This window comes from Bubalus bubalis, chromosome 1 (assembly GCF_019923935.1).
Source record: "Bubalus bubalis isolate 160015118507 breed Murrah chromosome 1, NDDB_SH_1, whole genome shotgun sequence".
NCBI classification, from domain to species: Eukaryota; Metazoa; Chordata; class Mammalia; order Artiodactyla; family Bovidae; genus Bubalus; species Bubalus bubalis.
In genome coordinates, this window is record NC_059157.1 from 172239644 (window position 1) to 172261920 (window position 22277).

Below are 22277 nucleotides of genomic sequence, written 5' to 3' on the forward strand. Positions count from 1 at the left end.
AGACATAAGCTTAAAACATGGCACCAAATGGCTCACCAAACTAACATGTCACATGGCAGAACGATAAGCCACAGAGTGAGACTTTCAGCCACAAGAAACTAAACTTCAGGTGAAGATGTGAACGAGGAATGAAGACTCACGGTCTCTGGTCAGTTTATTTCTAAAGTACATCAGGTATACCCAAGGCAGGTATTCTCTGAAGGACCACACTGGCCGTTGAGACTTAGGGTAGTAGGGAAACTCACACTGGCAACTGCCAACAGGAAGGGACTCTGCTTGGCCTCAGGTGGCTCTTATTTTGGAATCATGAAACTTGAAAAGGGAAACCCACCAAAAATATGGTCTCCTCTATCTGAAGAACTAGCTTGTATCATGAATAAAACTTGCATAGAACCTCTTGATGTTTCTATTCTAAGGTCTATTCTTTTCTTTAAAATGATGAGTCTATAGATGCCCATTATATCCAGCTGACTGATGGTCAGTTCAACTATGCCCTTACCAGTTTTTCTAAGGTCTGTTCTAATACATGGGCTTATGTGGGAGTCTGGTATTTCAATAAAAATAAGATGCTTAAGAGATTCAGAACCCTATTTCTTCATCTTTACCAACCTGCAATTCCTCTGGAGTTGCAGGTCTTATCAAGGTTTGTTTAGAAATAATAAGAGGCTGCTGAGGGTAGTAATGGGGAAGATCCTGGCTCCTTTCACTGGGGGCACAAGTCAGCTCTAAACTGTGGACTCAGATGAGTGGAATATACCCCCACACACTGGACGCGCACGGCTCTCGGGAACGACGGGTCCTGCACAGCACCTGCACACGGCAGGTCCTCCAGACAAGTCTGCTGAATGAATAAACAAGGGCCTCGGTCCAAACAACCAGCCCAGATAAATGCCGCAGGAGGTTTCGCACCCTTTTCAGATGGCTTGCTCTTCTGTTATTGAGGACTCCTCACTTGCTATTCCCTTCCTAATAGGTGAGTTACGGTCATTCTAATTAGCAGAGATTCTCTCATCAGTGAGAAAGTGAGGTCACGCAGAGAGTGGACAGGCTTCTTGTAATTTATTTGTTATTTCCAAGCAACAGCTACAAAAGTTTTTAATTTTTATAATACTCTTGATAAGAAAATAAAATTTAAATAAAAATACATTCTCAACAATACAACATGGTTACACAAATTCACTACATTAAGTTTTGATAACTTACATTTTCAAACCGGACACTGTAAAAACCAATATTTACTAGCAACATATTAATTTCCAAGTTAATAAAAATGGAAGCAGATAATATCAATCGAGACTGGTAATTTAGAATGAGTCCTGTAGTTTTCACATACTGTAAGGACACCTAAAAGGCTTTGAGGATTTTTGTCTTTACAGGATGTACCGTTAGAACAAATTAAAGGTGCTTTTACTTAAAAATGACATCTGTCTTCTAAAACCTGGCATAAATAAGCCTTTCTGAAAAATCAATGAAATTAGGCTTCAGAAACAGAAACAAAAGCTACATCATTCATCACCCTTTTTTTTTTTTTTGTACAATAAGCAAAGCCTTGTTTTGACACTTAAATCATTACCCGTGATATTATAAACATATTTCTTTGGCAAAGAAAATAGTTCAATTTGATAAATTATATTCCTGGGAGTAAAAAAATGTTGCTATTGCCTATTATCATATTAAATGAATATTAAAAAACAAAGCTAAACAAAGAACAAACGACAACAACAAAACAAGCGACACGCCACCATAATTTCAAATGATGGAAATGGCTAAACTAAGAACCAAATCGGCATTTATGGCAAGAGTTTCTCCGGATCATCCTTTGCTTGCTTTCTTGGGGTTTTCAGGGCTTTAGGGTAAAGTGAGCTGCCATGTATTTTTCAAGTTTGGAAAAGGGAGAGAAAGCAGATCAGGTAGTAAAAATCAAAGTACTCATAAGTAACAGCGGAAGAATGAGGCCCTTGGAAGCAAGTAAAAGTACCTCGGTTATCTTTGGGTCCCACTGACATGGTCTCTTATTTCAGAAGACTTTCAAAGAAAATTTCATTTCACATTACTTGTTTTTAGGCTGTGCCAAGGTGGTTAATTCCAGTCAAACTGGCTGTTTAAAAGTGAAGAAAAGAACTAGTAACTGAATTCTTTTCAAATTCTGAGTTACATATTCAGACAGCCTTGGTCCCTTTGAGAACACTGTGATCTTTAAAAACAGTCATAACTTGGTATTATGTTACCAAGGGCTTGATATGAGAAATGTCAGAATATAAGTGAAGAAGCCACTGGAGAGCAATGAGCGGTACCTGGCAATGCTCACGTGGCCTTTCCAGGCGGACATTCAGAGACTCTGAAAAGGGAATTTCAGTATGAATAAAATTCAACAGTGAGAAATGGATTAAAACGGTAAAATTCTTTCACACTGATGAATCAGTGGAGTTTATGGAATCTACAAGCTCATAAAATTTAAAAGTCTTTTTCAAACTTGTCTTTAAAATGGGCCAGGAATAACTTAATGCAGACATGGACTGATCCTTAAATAAAACTAACTGATTTTTACAAGTCCTTTAGACAAATACATTGCTTAGTTGTAATCATTTATGGAACTTTGATTGTTTGCCAATGGTCTTTAAAAATAATTACCCAGTAACATTATAATTTAAAAACAATTACTCACCAATAACATAATTGGCAAAGTGTATCTTGAAATATAGCTTATGTTCAGGGAAACAAAAAAGCACTACTAGCTAGACTTACATTAATAAGTCACAGTTTTAAACAGAAACATGTAAAATACTCCAAGGTTCAAAGTACCACATTTAGAAAATGTTTTGAATTTAAAAACATGTAATAAGAGTACCATGGTTTTTAATACTGATGAAGCAAAGTGTATCCTTCTTAACTTCAAGGTGGCAACTTGCTTCAATTGCTTATTTACAGTTGTGATTTTTAGGATAAAGGTAAATTATTAGGGAAAAACAGGATTCAAACAGTTGCTTGCCCAATTCCATTTGGCTAGCAGGCAATAAGGAAACAGCAGTGAAATATAAACATTTTCAAGAAAGCATTATTTCTAGACTTAAACACTGATCATTCAACTGATCATAAAGGTTAGATACCATGGAGTATCTGAAGTATAACCTGGGGTCGCCCAGATGAGTAAAGTGCACCGAGTGACTGTCCTCGAGTTGGATCTCACCCTCACGTGGGAGGAGGGCGTCCCGTGGTGGTGGCCCTTATAATGATGGGGCAACGAGTGAAGTCGAGTGATTGTACCACCACCTGTTCCCATTGTTTACTTTCTCTTCTTTTTCAGAAGTGAAGTCCTTAGAAGTCACAACCACCTGAATTCTCAAATCAAAAATATGAGTACCTGATGTTTAAACGGTGAAGAAAAATTTAGTGGTCTGGTTTTATTTCATCTGCCATCACTCATCCCACATGTAAACAAGATGCAGACAACAGTACAGGTTCCCTGATTTCTCCTATCTGAGCTCTGTTTGCATCTCTAAATGGGTAAAAGGGTCCACCAACTTTCAAGGATACTGTGGTAGTTTCTAAAGTTTCTGTCACTGTCTCTAATGTAATCTGTAATGACCGATGGGCCAAAGGAGATCTTTTTTGTTTTTTTTTTGAAGAGGAAGGGTCTAGATGAACTAAACGGAAAGCTCTGAATAGTCATGGATTGAAATTTTCTAGTAAAACACAATGTTGGCAGTATAGAGCAGGCACTAATGGTAGTGAAAAGTCCACAGAACATGGAGTGTTACAAGAAGAGATGGTTTCTTGCTATGGAGGAGTTCTCCTTTTGTTATAAAGTTTCTTTAGGAAGAGTCTTTCTATTAAAAAGAAGTTGCAGAAACATGGCTTTCAACACATAAGATATGAAGGGAATCCTGGGTTTTAAATTCTCTAGTGAAACATCACACCAGAATTTCCAAACAGTTAGTTTCAATTATTAAATATTAAATACAATGTGAATGCAGATGACAGTGAAGCCGATGTTCATTCTTAAATACTATGAACAAAATACACGATGAATTGAAAAACTCCAACTAAAATATCTTCCAGTTCTTCTGAATCAATTGGCCAAACTCTAAAATATTTTCCCGATTGGATTTTCCCTAGAAAATAATAAAAATAATTTTTCAAATGTTGAAAAAAATTGTAAAAAGTAACAAATATCTCATAGTATCCAGTGTCTGTAATTCTCTCTTGCCAAGTCCTACGTCACTGATTTAGCAAGCTTTTTGTGACTACCCAGTAAATGTCAGGCACTGTTTTAGCAACTGTGGACACAGAGGTGAAGACAAATGACAAAACCCTTGGCCCTGTGGAGCCTATATTCTGCTACAGAGAAAATAAGATAAACAAATAAAATATTTAGCACAAGAAAGAGGGCTAGGTTTTAAGAGAGAAAAATACAACTGGAAGGGGTATAGTGTGTGTGGGTACGGTGGGGGAGAATACTACTTAGGAAGGATGCCAAGCACTGGCTAGAACCTCATGGAAACCTGCCATGGCTCTAAGAAAACTGCATTACTTTACCGTTGGAAGAGAACAAAATATACTAATGTAGAAAAGACAGTAATAGGATGCTTACAATAACCTTTTTTCTGTACTGAGCCTTCTATCTAGGCAGAACACAAATATTTATACCAGTCAAACTGATTTTTATTGTTTATAAAACACAATTAAAATGATCAATCCACGTAAGTTAAAAAAAATACTTAAAATGGTTGGGGCCAAGATTCAAAGCCCCCTTATTAATCAGCTCTATGGCTGCCCTGATAGCTCAGTTGGAGGGAATCCACCTACAATGCGGGAGACCTGGGTTCAATCCCAGCTGTACCTCTGTGCAGACAGAAACCTGATTCTAGTGCTGCTGCTGGGCAGCCCCCACGGCTCAGGGGAAGCCAGGGTAAATTCAGACAAGGTTTCTTTCCTTTTGAGGAAGAAACAGCTCTTTCTGCCTCTAGACACTATTATTATAAATGTGAACTATTGCAGCCCAGCTGTGACCATAAGGGCACCAGCCTGAGGAAGACAGAAATCATCTTGTTTGATTTCTAATGGCTGAGTGGCTGGATCATCCTTGATGACAGTGTTGAGCTGAACTAGCTAAATGTAGAAATCAGGACTTTTAATTTGTGAGATTAAACATTTTCCTATTATTTAAGCCATTGAGATTTTCTGTTACTTGCTGCTAAAAAAAATCTAATTGATGGAATGTAAAGTACTTGGCACAGTGTCTAGTGGTAAGGAGGAAGGTCCTTAATAACTGTTGTTGCTGTTCCTATCAGTGTCCATCTGCCTCTGAGATGGATCCAAAGCATCAATTATAAAATACTTCTAGCACTGTCAAAGCTAATTTTTTTTGTACTTAGGATGTATAAAGGTACTGTGACAGATAAAGAAGAGGATCAGCAAAAATCAAAACAACAAGCTACTAAGTATTCAATTCAGTGATTAAATTGACATATACCACTGAAGGTGACGATAAGGTACTGCCCCAACACAATGAATGATGCTAGAATTGAAAAGACTCCTGCAGGAGTGACTCCAGAGATTCCTGCACAAGAGAAAGGTTCTAAGTTTGTCTTGAGAGAGGAAGGTAGGCAGGAGACCTGCACTTCAGGTGTGAGTAGAGGGTAGCAGAGGAAAGCGCAAACTGTGTTCAGAAATGTCTGAAATATCTTAACAGTACTTACTTGCTCCCGTATTTTGCACTACTTGATCTTTTCTTCCTATACTTTTCATGAGGTTCATCTAGCTTCTCTATGACACTTTTTATTTGTTGAATTGTCTTGAAGGTTGTTACAGAATCCTCAATTACAAAGTTGGAATAGTCATCAGGCTCCTTCTGTGGTCCTTGATAGACTGCTATAGTTCCACAAGCCTCTACAAGAGGAAATGAAATCTCTGATCAGACAACTAAATCCATTAAGCATAATCTGTAATATAAATAAGAACTTTTCAAGAGGGGCTCAAGCTGGGAAAAGCTCCCCTGGAAATGCATAGACAACCAAAATCCATACATTTTATTAATTATGATAATTACATATGCAAAAACAATATTTTTATTTAAAGAACTCCTTTGGGAGTTTGTCACCTTCCATATAGGTAACATTTTGATAAATGCCTTTGACTATGTGGATCACAATAAACTGTGGAAAATTCTGAAAGAGATGGGAATACCAGACCACCTGACTTTCCTCTTGAGAAACCTATATGCAGGTCAGGAAGCAACAGTTAGAACTGGACATGGAACAACAGACTGGTTCCAAATAGGAAAAAGAGTACGTCAAGGCTATATATTGTCACTCTGTTTATTTAACTTACATGCAGAGTACATCATGAGAAACGCTGGGCTGGAAGAAGCACAAGCTGGAATCAAGATTGCCGGGAGAAATATCAATAACCTCAGATACGCAGATGACACCACCCTTAGGGCAGAAAGTGAAGAGGAACTCAAAAGCCTCTTGATGAAAGTGAAAGAGGAGAGTGAAAAAGTTGGCTTAAAGCTCAACATTCAGAAAATGAAGATCATGGCATTGGGTCCCATCACTTCATGGGAAATAGATGGGGAAACAGTGGAAACAGTGTCAGACTTTATTTTTGGGGGCTCCAAAATCACTGCAGATGATGATTACAGCCATGAAATTAAAAGACGCTTACTCCTTGGAAGGAGGGTTATGACCAACCTAGATAGCATATTCAAAAACAGAGGAATTACTTTGCCAACAAAGGTCCATCTAGTCAAGGCTATGGTTTTTCCAGTGGTCATGTATGGATGTAAGAGTTGGACTGTGAAGAAAGCCGAGTGCCGAAGAATTGATGCTTTTGAACTGTGGTGTTGGAGAAGACTCTTGAGAGTCCCTTGGACTGCAAGGAGATCCAACCAGTCCATTCTAAGGAGATCAGTCCTGGGTGTTCTTTGGAAGGACTGATGCTGAAGCTGAAACTCCAGTACTTTGGCCACCTCATGCGAAGAGTTGACTCATTGGAAAAGACTCTGATGCTGGGAGGGATTGGGGGCAGGAGGAGAAGGGGATGACAGAGGATGAGATGGCTGGATGGCATCACCGACTCAATGAACATGAGTTTGAGTGAACTCCGGGAGTTGGTGATGGACAGGGAGGCCTGGCATGCTGCACTTCATGGGGTTGCAAAGAGTTGGACACGACTGAGCGACTGAACTGAACTGAACTGAACTGAAGGAGAATCTTTTGACTTTAAGATAATGCCAAAGCAACACTTCAGGTACTGGTAATGAAGGATCATGATTATATAAAAGAATTTTAATTATACACTTACCTTCCATTTTATGCAGCTTAAGTAAACTGAGGGTGAAAAGGGAATAAATTCTTTCTGTTTCTCTGTCTTCATCAATATCTATTTGTATGTCTGCAGGGACACCTCTGTGTAAAAATGAAATAAAACACATTGGGAAAATATCATTTTGTTAACATGCTAAAGACTTCTGACTGTTTGAGACTGAAAACAGAAACATAGAATTTTGTAAAAGGAACCTTAGGAATCTAGTCTAACTTGATAATTAAATAGACTGAGATTCTTAGGTTTGGTCATTATGTGACTATACTCAAAAGGAAGAGGATATTAAGTGCAATCATTTTCATTACTTGTGCTTCATCATATTACTTTATAAGTCTGTAAAGCTACCATGGCTGTTCCACGCAATTACAACAAGAATGCTAGGCCCTTCTTCCTCAATACCTTGCTCAAGTTTGCACATCTATTTAAACACTGCCCTTTTTTTGACTTGTGAAACCACAATTTACTGAGAACATTTTCATCACCCCAGAAGAATCTCTATATTCATTAAGTACTCCCCATTGTTCCCTCCCTCGAATCCCTCACAACTGCTAATCTATTTTGTCTCCATAAATTTACCTATGCTGGATACTTCATGTAAGTGTTACCCTAAAGTACATGGCCTTTGTGTCGGACTTCTTTTAGCATGTTTTTCTGGCTTCTTTTCAGCATGTTTTCAAGGTGCATCCATGCACGTATCAGGACATCATTCCGTTTTATGGATGAATAATATCCCATTGTATGAATACAGCACATTTAAGACACTGCCTTTGTAATCAAAAAGAAACTTACGCAGTACACGGCTTACAGCCGAGAGCATTTTCACTAGTCTCCAGACAGCAGAGCCAGTTTCCGTTTAGATATGCGGAGGGGTGATAAGAGCTGAGTCTGTTCTGATTGCATCGGCTCACCCTGCAGAGCACATCTATCCATTCATTAGCTTCTACACAATTATTTGCCTGGACATAGAGTGGTTTCTCCGTGTGTATCACTTGGAACATCTTCACAGACAATTAAGACAAAAAGTTAGTAACAGTCTAAAAATCAAACACAGTACAAAACACAAGAAGGTACATAACAGAAATATAGTTTGCGTGGCTAGATAACTGTTGCTCAGGTATGTCATAAACTTATGTCCCCAGGACTGCTGGAGTCACACGGTACTAAACAGTACAACAGAATATAATTTTTAGAAACCACACAAGTCCTAGGGAAGGGGCTATCATACAAATAGGAATAAAGGGAGAGAATTTCAGGCAGAGGAAAACCTATGGGTAAAGAGAGCAGTGGGCAAATAGAAACAAGGAAATCATCTTGGTTACTTGAGTGCACTGGTATCTATTGGTATGTACTGAAGGGCAGCAGAGGATTAGGCTGCACAGACAGGCTGGGACTATATTCTGAAGGTCAAGCTGAGAAATTTGATAAAACTCAAGTATTGAGAGAAGTTGTTTAGTCACTCAGTTGTTTCTGACTCTTTCGACTCCATGGACTGCAGCCCACCAGGCTCCTGTCTATGGGATTTCCCAGGCAAGGATACTGGAGATGGTTGCCATTCCCTTCTCCAGGGGATCTTCCCAACCCACGGATCGAACCTGCATCTACTGTACTGGCAGGCGAATTCTTCACCACTGAGCCCATTGAGTACAGAATTCTTAAATGAAAAAAGTACCTTTAACTTAATAGGTGAGGTGGACTATACAAAGCATCAACAGTAATGGACAATTTTAAACCGAGTTCCAGCTACGAATTATAAGATATTAATGATTAAAAACAAATACTAAACCTCTTTTAAAATTTTCAGCTAAGTAATATATGCAGTTTAAAAAACTTTAAATTTTATAACTTACATTTTTCTTGTTGAAAGAGCTCTCTTCCAGTTTTTCCACAGCAAGAATGTTTTTCACTGGAATTGTGTAAATTGCATCTTTGCCTAAATTATAAAAGATAAAATCATTTTCATCAGAATTATAAAGGTGAAAGGTTAACTCTATATGGTTTAAGATCATTCTCTTGACGGTGGGTGTGTAAGTAACCTACACATTTCCAAATGTGCATAATAAATATGTTTTATGGACCAAATGAATCTTCACTGTTTTCCACGATATGACTTCCTCTTTATTTAATTAAAATTAAAACATTTTCATGGAAAAATTAGGGAATAAATTTGATCTCTGTAGAAAATAAAACTATTATTGTACTTTGTAACATTAATTATATGGGGACTGAAAAAATACGTAATTTACAATAAAGGCCTACTCAAAACTTGCTGAGACATGGAATTTTCTTCATGGAGTTATTACATAAACAAAGAATCTGACTGTACCTAAGTGGATTTTTCTGCTTCTCCAACCTAATATTTAATTAAAGAACTAACCCTCAAAACAATTATTTGAAACTGAAAAATTGTTCATTACTTTTGCATACTGTCTGGTCAGCTCACTAGAGCTACCAAATTTACTTTAAGAGATACAGGGAATGAAAGTAAAAATTTTACTTGGTAGAGTGAATCATTAACCTAATTTAAGAATTTGGAAATTTGTTTGCTAAAGGGGCTCCATAATGGCATGAGGCTATGATGCATTTCAACTTAAAATTTACTTGAATAAAATACATTCATATAATCATGCTGCTGCTAAGTCACTTCAGTCGTGTTGGACTCTGTGCGATCCCATAGATGGAAGCCAACCAGGCTCCCCCATCCGTGGGATTCTCCAGGTACTGGAGTGGGTTGCCATTTCCTTCTCCAATGCAGGAAAGTGAAAAGTGAAAGTGAAGTCGCTCAGCTGTATCCGACTCTTAGCGACCCCATGGACTGCAGCCTACCAGGCTCCTCCGTCCATTGGATTTTCCAGGCAAGAGTACTGGAGTGGGGTGCCATTGCCTTCTCTGTCATATAATCATAGAAACTAAGCAAATATAATCATGAACTTTTCTGGTCATTTACATTATAAAATGTGGTTCTTAGAAAATGAAAGCTTTGCTTCCCTCCTCCCAACAAACTTCAGTTTAATGACTTGTGGGCTGAAGTGCTGAAGGTGAAGATCTTTTATATTATTCATGGATTAATGTACAGCTTTGGGGTTAAAGACACTAAAAAGGTTTTCTTTATTGAACAGAGAAATTAACAAAGAGTATTTGCTAAGCTTAGTTCCTGCTGTAAAATCTAAAATACGTGTGATTCAAGCAGATGTGTGATATACAATATACAGTCACTTAATTTAGCTATCACGTTTAGCTATCCTATACCAGACACTGTCCTAACCACTTGGGATAGAGCAGTGAATAGAACATATGAGGCCCCTAATGAAGTTTGCATTTAGGTCTGGAAAGACTGATGAGGACAAATATTAGGTAGAGATAAATGCAATAAAGATAGCAACATAAAGTGATGCAACAGGAAGTAATTGGGATGTTACTTTAAGTCGGGCAGTTAGGGAAAACTTTTCTGAAGAAATGACATTTAAATACAACAATTACAAATTATATATACATGGGAAAATAGGAAAAGACTATCAGCGGTCTGCTGGAAGCAGACAAGATCAAATTTATGAAGGGGTGAGGGGAAGCGAGGAGGGAGGAAACTGCAAGAAGCCACAGCCGGAGCCGCATGGAGGAAAAGACACATTTGCAAAAGGAGGGCTGGTCAGAAGAGCTTCAAGCCAGAGTCACTGGACACAGCGAGCTGGGGGGAGAGGGGGGGCATACTTAGATGTCTATCAGGATGACTACGTGGTAAGCTGCGTTTGGAGCAGCTGGGTCAATTAGGTCCTCACATACTGCCCCCCTCAACCCGCTTGTACTAAGCAGCAGTCCACAGAGGCACAGTCCCAGGTTGAAGCAGTGAAGATGCGTACTGGCTGGAAAGCGGGGTAGCCACAGGCTGCTGACAGTGCCCATGCCAGGGGACGAGCACCAGCACCCCTGCCCATCAGCAGCTCATCCTTTCCCTCCCTCGAAACCACTGGCCATGAGCTACTGGATCCTCAGGCAGGTGAATGCACTGTAACACAAAAATGAGCAAATTGCCAAAAAAATCACCAAACAGATGAGGAAAATCAGCACTCTGAAGGAAACACGTACAACAAAGAGAATAACATCGGAGGAGATCAGGGGTGTAACACATGAGGGGGCAGAGGAGACATGCCTTTGGGTGCCAATCTACATGGGGCACCACAGAGTCCAGAGAATTTAAAAATTGTGCAGGAAGTAGATTGTGTAGATTTTCAACAACTCTTTAGATTTGTTGAATACACAAAGCATACCCACATCCTAGAATTGCTGTGTTTGTTGATTTCTGGACAAATTATATCACAGCATACAGAGAGAAAATGCATTGTTCCCAGGCACACATGACGTTATTATTATTAGAGTTAACTGAAATTAACTGAAGTTGCTAATGTTAACTTGAACGAATTGCAAAGTGAATCAGTAAAACAGAAGATTGTACTGAGGACTCTCCAAATATACAGTACAAAAGGACAGAGCCATGATGGCTGAATTTAGAAGTTTTGAGATCAGCTGTAATAAGCATTCCAGAAACAACTGAGTTGTTCAGAAGAAAATTACTAGTGAAAATGTCCAAGAATAAAGATAGAAATATTCAGACTGAAAGGACCCATCAAGTGCTGATGAAAGTATAGGAAGAAAGAAAGGTAATACTTAGACACTGGGCAGAATTTTAGAGCCTGAAGGTTAAAGAAAGTCCAGAGGGTTTCCAAGAACAATCAAGACTAAGAATGACATCAAAATCCTTACCACCAACAATGGAAACCAGTAAATCGTGGAGAAATATCTTAAAAATCTTATAGGAAATGATTTTAAATCCGGTCTTACTTATCATTCAAGTGTAAGGGTAAAATACTTTTTCTAATATGTAAGAACTCTGAAAACTTATCAGCCCTAAAGCTATATGGAATAATTCCTTGAGGACATAACTCCCGCAAAATAAGTAAGAATCCAGGAAAAAGACAAGTATGTTAATATAAGAAATAGTGTTGGGCAAAGACGTCAGAAAAACTGCTAAGACTGCTTAGAAAAGGGCTTCCCAGGTGGCACTAGTGGTGAACAACCTGCCTGCCGATGCAGGAGATGTAAGAGACGCGGGTTCGATCCCTGGGTTGGGAAGATTCCCTGGAGGAGGGCATGGCAACCCACTCCAGTATTCTTGCCATGGACAGAGGAGCCTGGTCGCAAATTCCATGGACAGCATGGTCCACAGGGTTGCAAAGAGTTGGATACGACTGAAGCGACTTAGCACACATGCATGCTTAGAAAAAAATGATGAAAACATAAAAAGGTAAAAGAAACAGAAACTAGTACTAAAATTTAAGATGACTTCATTAGGTAGTGTTAGGAAAAATAAATTTGAAAGCACGCTATGTTCCTTCTCGGCTTGAATGGAGACGGTGATTAACTGCAGACAATAAGATGAACATGTAAGTTTAAACCTATCTGTTAACAATTTAAAAGTAGAAACAGAATGTCCAAATTCTCTCACTAGATAAGACAGAGTGAATATGTGTGGGACTGATTATTCCAATAAAAATGCAGGAAAAAAACCAATCCCAACGAACAGAAGAGCTTAATAAACAGAAAACACAAAACAAAATATTGGTTACAGTAATCACAATAAATGTGACGGTATTAAGTTTCCCTAATTTAACAGGGAAATTTAATTTAATTTAAGCCAAATCCAGTTTTAGTTAAAAATCACCATCACCTTCTCAAAAAGTTAAACATAAAGTTAGTTACTATATGACTCACTGATTTCACTCCTAGATACAGACCCAAGAGAAGTGAAAATATATGTCCATACAAAAAAGTGTATGTCAATGTTCACAGCGGCATTATTCATAATAATAAAAAACTGGAAACAATTTAAAGGTACATCAACTGATAAACTGGTAAAATCTGGAATATATCCAATGAAATATTATTTAGCCATAAAGTACTGATTCATGCCACATCACAGATGAACTTTGAAAACATCATGCTAAGTGAAAGAAGGCAGTCACAAGGGCTGCGTGCTAATGCGTGCTCAGTCGCTCAGTCGTGTCCGACTCTGTATGCCTCTACAGACTGCAGCCCTCCAGGCTCCTCTGTCCATGGGAGTCTCCAGGCAAGCATACTGGAGTGGGTTGCCATGCCCTCCCCCAGGGGATCTTTCCAACCCAGGGATCTAACCCACGTCTCTTATGTCTCCTGCGCTGGCAGGAAAGTTCTTTACCACTAGTAAGATGGGAAAGTCCAAAACCTGGGAAGCCCAAAAGGTTACTCTTTAAGTCCATTTACATGAAATGTCCAGAACAGGCAAATTCACAGACAAAAAAGCAGATTTATGTTTGCCAGGGGCTGGGAGAAAGAAGGACAGGGCAGTGACTGTTAATGGGTACAGGTTTTCTTTCTGGGGCGATGAAAATGTTATGTAACCAGTGGTGACTGCATAACTTTGTGAATATACTGAAAATGAATTATATACTTTCAATAGGTGAATTTTACGGTATGTGAATTCTACTTCCATTAAAAAAAAATTACTACCCCAAGAAAAACAGAAGTCCAGCTAGATACTGGTCCTAAGGAACATAGCTGAAATCAAGTAACTGTTAATCTTTTTTTTGATAGTATATTGAGGTTGCATACTTCTATTCCTCAAAAAATAAGGATAAGACTGGGAAAATTATTAAAAACAACCACTTCAGGGTGCTGGAAAATAACCAAATGCAAGTAAAAATCTGAGAAGTGTTCATCCATGAACAACTGCTATAAGCATAGGTTAGAAATTGTGGATTTATTGTCTTCCAGGGAGGAGGTGTTTCCATAACTCCTCAGTTCAATGAAAACTCAACAGCTTTACTGGCTGAAGGTTACAGATTCAGCCTAAGGGTTTAGAAACAACAGAGCTACAGAAAGGCTGAGATCATAAACACACCACCTCCCTGGCTGACTGCTAAAGATGCCTGTATATGGATCATCCCAGAGTCTGGCAAAAGTGGAAAGCTTGGGAAGACTTGTGAATCTGCTGTGCCTTTGAATATGTTCTGATTCAAAAACAGCACAGGCGGTAAAAGGTAGAAGACTTACTGACTTCAGGCATTTGAGCTCTATGCGCAAATCATTGGCTGGCCACTAAGCTAAAAAAGCTCAGGTGAGACCCCTAGGGAGGCAGCTAGGATTAGGGAATAAAACAGAACCTGAGTAAAGACAACAGCAGCTATACAATGAGAGAGCGAATGAGAGAGAGAGACAGACAGACAGACAGACACACAACACAGACACTGCAGTGTGAATCTAGGCAAGCCTTCAGAAGAACAAACAGAATCCAGACACACTTTATTACATACACCGCTCAGTTTTTAACCAAAAAAATAAGATGTGAAAAACAGAAAAGTGTGACCCATACTTGGGAAAGAAAGTAGCCAACAACCTGAGTCTGAGTGGGCTCAAATGCTGAATTTATTCTATTAGCAAGCAAAGCCATTATTATAAATGTTTAAATAATTTAAGGAAAATATGCTAATGATGACTGAACAAATGTGGACTTTAAACAGGAGAACAGAAACTATAAAAAGAATCAAACAAATTTTAGAGCTGAAAAGCACAATAAATGGAATGACAAATTCATCACATTTAGCTAAAAAGACTTGAGATGGTAAATAAATCAATGAAAGTAAATAGAAATTATCCAAGCTAAAGAACAAAGATAAAGAATGAAGACAAATGAACTGAGTCTCACAGAGACCTGTGAAACAGTCTCAAGCATGCCTGGATAAGTATAACTTGAGTCCTAAGAAGGAGAGAAAATGAACAGAAATAAGTGAAAAAACTTTTTTAAGCTGGTGAAAACCCTTAGCTTATGGCTTAAAGAAACTCAAATCCCAACAACCTATTGAAAAATTTCAACTGCCAAGCAATACATTTTATGCCCATTATTAGAACAAAAAAGAAAGAAGGAGCAATGATAGAATGGGGGAAATATGGAAAAGTCTTACTTTAATGAAGTTCAATTTATCTTAAAAAATGTTCAGTGCATTTAATAGCCTAAGAAATCATTGCATACTCCATGGTTGCAAAGATATTCTCTTATGCTTTCACCGATCCTCTTATCTTGAATTAAATTTTGTGTGTACTATGACATAAGATGAAGTTCACTTTCTGTGTTTACCCAGTTGTTCTAACACCATTTGTTGAAAATACATTCCTTTCCCAATTGAACTGTCTTGACACTTCTGTCAAAACTAAACTGACCATATGTGTGTGTGTCTTTCTGGACTCTTGACTGTTTACCTCTAGCTTTTATGTCAAAATCTCAGACTTGAATATTGTAGCTTAGTCTTAGTCCTTCAACTTTGTTCATTTTTTTCAACACTGCTTCAGCCATTGTAGTCCTCTGTTCCCCCACTGACATCAATTTTAGAATCAATTTGTCAATTTTTACCAAAAAAACCTTGTAGATTTGTAGTGGGACTGTGTTAAAATCAAGATGAATTTGAGAAGTGACTTCTTAAAAAATATCCAATCTTCAAATCCACAAACATGACACATTAAAGAAAAAAATACTTCAGAGACCTGTGTATCAAAATGTGTGCTCAGTCCCTAAGTTGTGTCCAACTCTTTCATGACCCCATGGACTGTAGCCCACCAGGCTCCTCTCTGTCCATGGTATTCTTCAGGCAAGAATATTGGAATGGGTTGCCATTTCCTCTTCCAGGGGATCTTCCTGACCCAGGGATGGAACCTGCATCTCCTGCATTGGCAGGAGGATTCTTTACCACTAAGACATCTGGGAAGCCCCGTGTGTCAAGATAGGAGCAGGTAAAAACCAAGTACTGAGATTTGTGTTTAAAACATCATGAAAACTTCTTTTATATTGTCCATTGATTATATGAGCTAGAATACAGATAGCATATGGAAATTGTGTAGGCTCTACATACATATCTGTGTATAAAAGGTCATCCTCAAGTAGACAAGATCTAATCAAATTTGGAGAACACATATGGGATTTCAGAGATGAATTTGTTCATCATATATTATTAGTAAGCTTGGTGGAAATTTTAGAAAGTGGTTCTTAATTTAGAAAACAGCATATCTGGAAGACATGGTGTTTTCTGAAGAATACCATTTATTACAAATTAATAAATGCCTAATGAGAGCAGTAAAAACATGGTCCTTACCCACTGAGGATCGTGAAAGACTAGGGTGAAAGACATAAAAGTAATGACCACACACTGTGACAGAAGTTACCACTAACATGCTACAGAAATATAGTAAGAGAATGCCCAACTGAAGTAGCCAGAGCTTTATGAAAATGACTTCCATAAAGAGCTGACATTTGATCTGAGGCTTAAAGGACAACAAATTACACAGGTAAAGAAGGAAAGAAAGATTTCTAGACAGAGCAAATGCAAAAGCATGAATGTAAAAGAGCACAACTGAAAGGAACTTCAAGAGTCAACCTGGCAAAGCGACACACGGAGAATGCAAAAGATGAGGCTGCACCGAGAGATGGGAAAAGGCTGCAACGTGGGTAACATCTGATTACAGCATACAACTGGAAGAACTACTTGTAGAAGATGACCACATTACAGTAGAGCAATATAAAACCGTAATCACAGGCACACAGATCCATCCAAACTGTCAAGGTAATCATGGTGATAGCTGGACAAATGAATGCCCTATGATATTCATTTACCACGTTAGTTTTGTGATATTGAAGATTAGTTGCTTACTCTGCTGGACCATGGAAAAAGCAAGATCAGATCAGATCAGTCGCTCAGTCGTGTCCGACTCTTTGCAACCCTGTGAATCACAGCACGCCAGGCCTCCCTGTCTATCACCAACTCCCGGAGTTCACTCAGACTCATGTCCGTCGAGTCGGTGATGCCATCCAGCCATCTCATCCTCTGTCGTCCCCTTCTCCTCCTGCCCCCAATCCCTCCCAGCATCAGAGTCTTTTCCAATGAGTCAACTCTTCGCATGAAGTGGCCAAAGTACTGGAGTTTCAGCTTTAGCATCATTCCTTCCAAAGAAATCCCAGGGCTGATCTCCTTCAGAATGGACTGGTTGGATCTCCTTGCAGTCCAAGGGACTCTTGAAACATGTAAAATATCATGTATGAAACAAGTTGCCAGTCCAGGTTCGATGCACAATACTGGATGCTTGGGGCTGGTGCACTGGGACGACCCAGAGGGATGGTATGGGGAGGTAGGAGGGAGGAGGGTTCAGGATGGGGAACACATGTATACCTGTGGCGGATTCATTTTGATATTTGGCAAAACTATTACAATTATGTAAAGTTTAAAAATAAAATAAAATTAAAAAAAAAAAAAAGTCTTCTCCAACACCATAGCTCAAGAGCATCAATTCTTCGGCGCTCAGCCTTCTTCACAGTCCAACTCTCACATCCATACATGACCACTGGAAAAACCATAGCCTTGACTAGATGGACTTTTGTTGGCAAAGTAATGTCTCTGCTTTTGAATATGCTATCTAGGTTGGTCATAACTTTTCTTCCAAGGAGTAAGCGTCTTTTCATTTCATGGCTGCAGTCACCATCTGCAGTGATTTTGGAGCCCAAAAAAATAAAGTCTGACACTATTTTCACTGTTTCCCCATCTATTTCCCATGAAGTGATGGGACCAGATGCCATGATCTTCGTTTTCTGAATGTTGAGCTTTAAGCCAACTTTTTCACTCTCCTCTTTCACTTTCATCAAGAGGCTTTTGAGTTCCTCTTCACTTTCTGCCCTAAGGGTGGTGTCATCTGCATATCTGAGGTTATTGATATTTCTCCTGGCAATCTTGATTCCAGCTTGTGTTTCTTACAGTTCAGCGTTTCTCATGATGTACTCTGCATGTAAGTTAAATAAACAGGGTGACAATATACAGCCTTGACGTACTGCTTTTCCTATTTGGAACCAGTCTGTTGTTCCATGTCCAGTTCTAACTGTTGCTTCCTGACCTGCATATAGGTTCCTTAAGAGGCAGATCAGGTGGTCTGGTATTCCCATCTCTTTCAGAATTTTCCACAGTTTATTGTGATCCACACAGTCAAAGGCTTTGGCATAGTCAATAAACCAGAAATAGATGTTTTTCTGGAACTCTCTTGCTTTTTCCATGATCCAGCGGATGTTGGCAATTTGATCTCTGGTTCCTCTGCCTTTTCTAAAACCAGCTTGAACATCAATAAGTTCACGGTTCACATACTGCTGAAGCCTGGCTTGGAGAATTTTGAGCATGACTTTACTAGCGTGTGAGTGCAATTGTGCGGTAGTTTGAGCATTCTTTGGCATTGCTTTTCTTTGGGATTGGAATGAAAACTGACCTTTTCGAGTCCTGTGGCCACTGCTGAGTTTTCCAAATTTGCTGGCATATTGGGTGCAGCACTTTCACAGCATCATCTTTCAGGATTTGAAATAGCTCAACTGGAATTCCATCACCTCCACTAGCTTTGTTCGTAGTGATGTTTTCTAAGGCCCACTTGACTTCACATTCCAGGATGTCTGGCTCTAGGTGAGTGATCACACCATTGTGATTATCTGGGTCATGAAGATCTCTTCTGTACAGTTCTTCTGTGTATTCTTGCCATCTCTTCTTAATATCTTCTGCTTCTGTTAGGTCCATACCATTTCTGCCCTTTATCGAGCCCATCTTTGCATGAAATGTTCCTTTGGTATCTCTGATTTTCTTGAAGAGATCTCTAGTCTTTCCCATTCTGTTGTTTTCCTCTATTTCTTTGCATTGATTGCTGAAGAAGGCTTTCTTATCTCTTCTTGCTATTCTTTGGAACTCTGCATTCAGATGTTTGTATCTTTCCTTTTCTCCTCTGCTTTTCGCTTCTTTTCTTTTCACAGCTATTTGTAAGGCCTCTCCAGACAGCCATTTTGCTTTTTTGCATTTCTTTTCCATGGGGATGGTCTTGATCCCCGTCTCCTGTACAATGTCACGAACCTCATTCCAGAAAAACATCTATTTCTGCTTTATTGACTATGCCAAAGCCTTTGACTATGTGGTTCACAAACTGTGGAAAATTCTGAAAGAGATGGGAATACCAGACCACCTGACCTGCCTCTTAAGAAACCTATATGCAGGTCAGGAAGCAATAGTTAGAACTGGACATGGGAACAAGAGACTGGTTCCAAATAGGAAAAGGAGTACGTCCAGGCTGTATATTGTCACCCTGCTTATTTAACTTCTATGCAGAGTACATCATGAGAAATGCTGGGCTGGAAAAAGCACAAGCTGGAATCAAGATTGCCGGGAGAAATATCAATAACCTCAGATATGCAGATGACACCACCCTTAGGGCAGAAAGTGAAGAGGAGCTCAAAAGCCTCTTGATGAAAGTGAAAGAGCAAAGTGAAAAAGTTGGCTTAAAGCTCAACATTCAGAAAACAAAGATCATGGCATCTGGTCCCATCACTTCATGGGAAATAGATGGGCAAACAGTGGAAACAGTGTTAGACTTTATTTTTTTGGGCTCCAAAATCACTGCAGATGGTGACTGCAGCCATGAAATTAAAAGATGCTTACTCCTTGGAAGAAAAGTTATGACCAACCTAGATAGCATATCCAAAAGCAGAGGAATTACTTTGCCAACAAAGGACAGTCTGTCAGGGCTATGGTTTTTCCTGTGGTCATGTATGGATGTGAGAGTTGGACTGTGAAGAAGGCTGAGTGCCGAAGAATTGATGCTTTTGAACTGTGGTGTTGGAGAAGACTCTTGAGAGGCACTTGGACTGCAAGGAGATCCAACCAGTCCATTCTGAAGGAGATCAGCCCTGGGATTTCTTTGGAAGGAATGATGCTAAAGCTGAAACTCCAGTACTTTGGCCACCTCATGCAAAGAATTGACTCATTGGAAAAGACTCTGATGCTGGGAGGGACTGGTGGCAGGAGAAGGGGACGACAGAGGATGAGATGGCTGGATGGCATCACTGACTCGATGGACGAGAGTCTGAGTGAACTCTGGGAGTTGGTGATAGACAGGGAGGCCTGGCATGCTGTGATTCACGGGGCCGCAAAGTGTCGGACATGACTGAGCGACTGAACTGATTACTAAGTGGGCGTCAAATTTTAACTAATTTGAGAAAAACCCTTAAAACTGAGAGAATTCTAATTATTTTTCTAGTAAATTAGAAAAAGAATCTTTTATTTGATTCTAAGTGACAGAAATACTTCGTTCAGAATATTAGTATCCAGTAGGAGCAAACAGTGGAAGACTCAATGATTTAAAGCTATGTTACAGAATATCTGGGAGGCACTCTTTGAAACACCAAAGTCATAAAGTGTAATAAGAAACTACTTAACTAGCAGTCTTAGCTATGCAGAAAATTGCAAGGAACCAGGAAGTAAGCAAAACATTTGCAGAGCAACCAAAGGGAGAATCCAAAGCCTATGTATTTTAGTCACAGAGGAAAGTCCTGAAATGTTCAAAGCCTTTTAATCATATGCATAATTTTAACAAACACAGTACCTACATCTTTACTCACAGTATATTAGCAGTAAAAATGGAATTGGGGGTAAAGATGGGAGTGAGATGTTACATTACCATTCACTGACAGCACAAGAAACTTAAGGTGACAGGCTGAACATAAAGGGGACAATGAAAAACTGTATAAAGCAAACACAGGAACACAAAATAGCACAGCAGTCCAAGGCATGTAGCTGGGAAGTAAACAGCTGCACACATCCATAAGCAGCCCTGAAAACATCACTAAATCAGAGTACTAAATGATAATTAACATTATCAATGAGAGCCCCAAGTCATCTAGAAAATGTTAACTTACGTTCAATGAACTCTTTTTTAGAAGGCAGGGAAGCATGTAATACATTTTGGAAAAATCCAACAAAACAGTTAAAAACAAAAAGCATGGGTGCTTAAAACTGTTGGCTTTGGTAAATAATCTCGAAACTTCATGTAAGAGAGCTCATTCCTCCAATGCCATTCCAACATGTTAAATTTCTTAAGGCCTGAAAATAATGGAACTTCCAATGTGTCTATTCTATAGCTTAGACCAATCTAATCATTCTACAGAATTTTATCCTCCTAAGATCACTGGATAGAACAGAAGTTCCTAAGAACTGTGCATAGCCTCTGGAACTATGAACTTCCTGGAATTATATGTGAGACTTTGTGTCTCTTGTGTGTACATGTATTTTTTTCTAGAGGAAAAGGATCTGAAACTATCATCTGATTCCTAAAGTCTTAAAGCAAAGACTTCAGAATATTGGTTTAGATTAGAAAATACTTTAAATGAGGAGAAAATAGCCAATTTATTCATAGAGAATGACTAACTTATGAAAACATAATCAGCATATTACACCAGCTATTATTAAAATGTTACTATATATGTGAGAGCATTTATATAGTATTCAATATAAACTATAACCACTAAAACTTTAAGAAATGTGTAGCTTAAAGAATGCTGTCTGGAAGTGCAGGGATGCAGCCTGTTGATCTTTAGTCATTAGAATATTCATATTCCACAACAAAACATCTAGGTGCCTAAAAATATAGTGCATCTGGCTTCATATGTCTTACTACTGTATTTGGACATATTTGGTCATTCTGGCTAAAGATTCTAAGGAATTATGAAACAAAATTTCTTTTCACTTTCCTCCTTAAGAATCTCTACTGAAGCACCCATACTTAACTGAAAGGACATTCTCTTGAAAGTATCTTATGTCTAGTGTTTATCATTTCAGAATTTATACCAGACACTCTTCACCTAACAGATTTCACAGATTAACCAAGACTCCATTTCCTCTGTGAAACATCCTGAGTGATGCTCATGAGACACTGAATCCTTGTGGCTGCTAGGGTTCTATTAAGCTTGTACCCTTTGATTTCCACTGGTTAGGCCGTTTTGATTACAGAGTCCACTAGGTTTGTTCCCAGACTTTATGCCATTTTTCCATGCTGTAATTATAATTTACTTAACATTATGTAAAGTG

The 22277-nt window shown here is 38.8% G+C and overlaps 1 protein-coding gene across 5 annotated transcripts in view; it reads right to left on the reverse strand.

Moving 5' to 3' along the window:
- Window positions 1-1044: 1044 nt before the first annotated feature.
- RASA2 (RAS p21 protein activator 2) overlaps window positions 1045-22277 on the reverse strand; it is a 126287-nt gene continuing 105054 nt past the window's right edge. For 3 of the 5 annotated variants that reach the window (XM_044946468.2, XM_025290769.3, XM_025290766.3), the window contains exons 20-24: window positions 9174-9256; window positions 8116-8324; window positions 7306-7409; window positions 5700-5889; window positions 1045-4112 (exon numbers count right to left, since the gene is read on the reverse strand). In XM_044946468.2, the coding sequence (XP_044802403.1) occupies window positions 4085-4112; window positions 5700-5889; window positions 7306-7409; window positions 8116-8324; window positions 9174-9256 (614 nt within the window). In that variant the 3' untranslated portion in view covers window positions 1045-4084. Of the gene's footprint in view, window positions 4113-5699; window positions 5890-7305; window positions 7410-8115; window positions 8325-8995; window positions 9067-9173; window positions 9257-22277 lie in introns of those variants that run through there. The other 2 variants (XM_044946472.1, XM_044946470.1) reach the window with 1 other exon arrangement.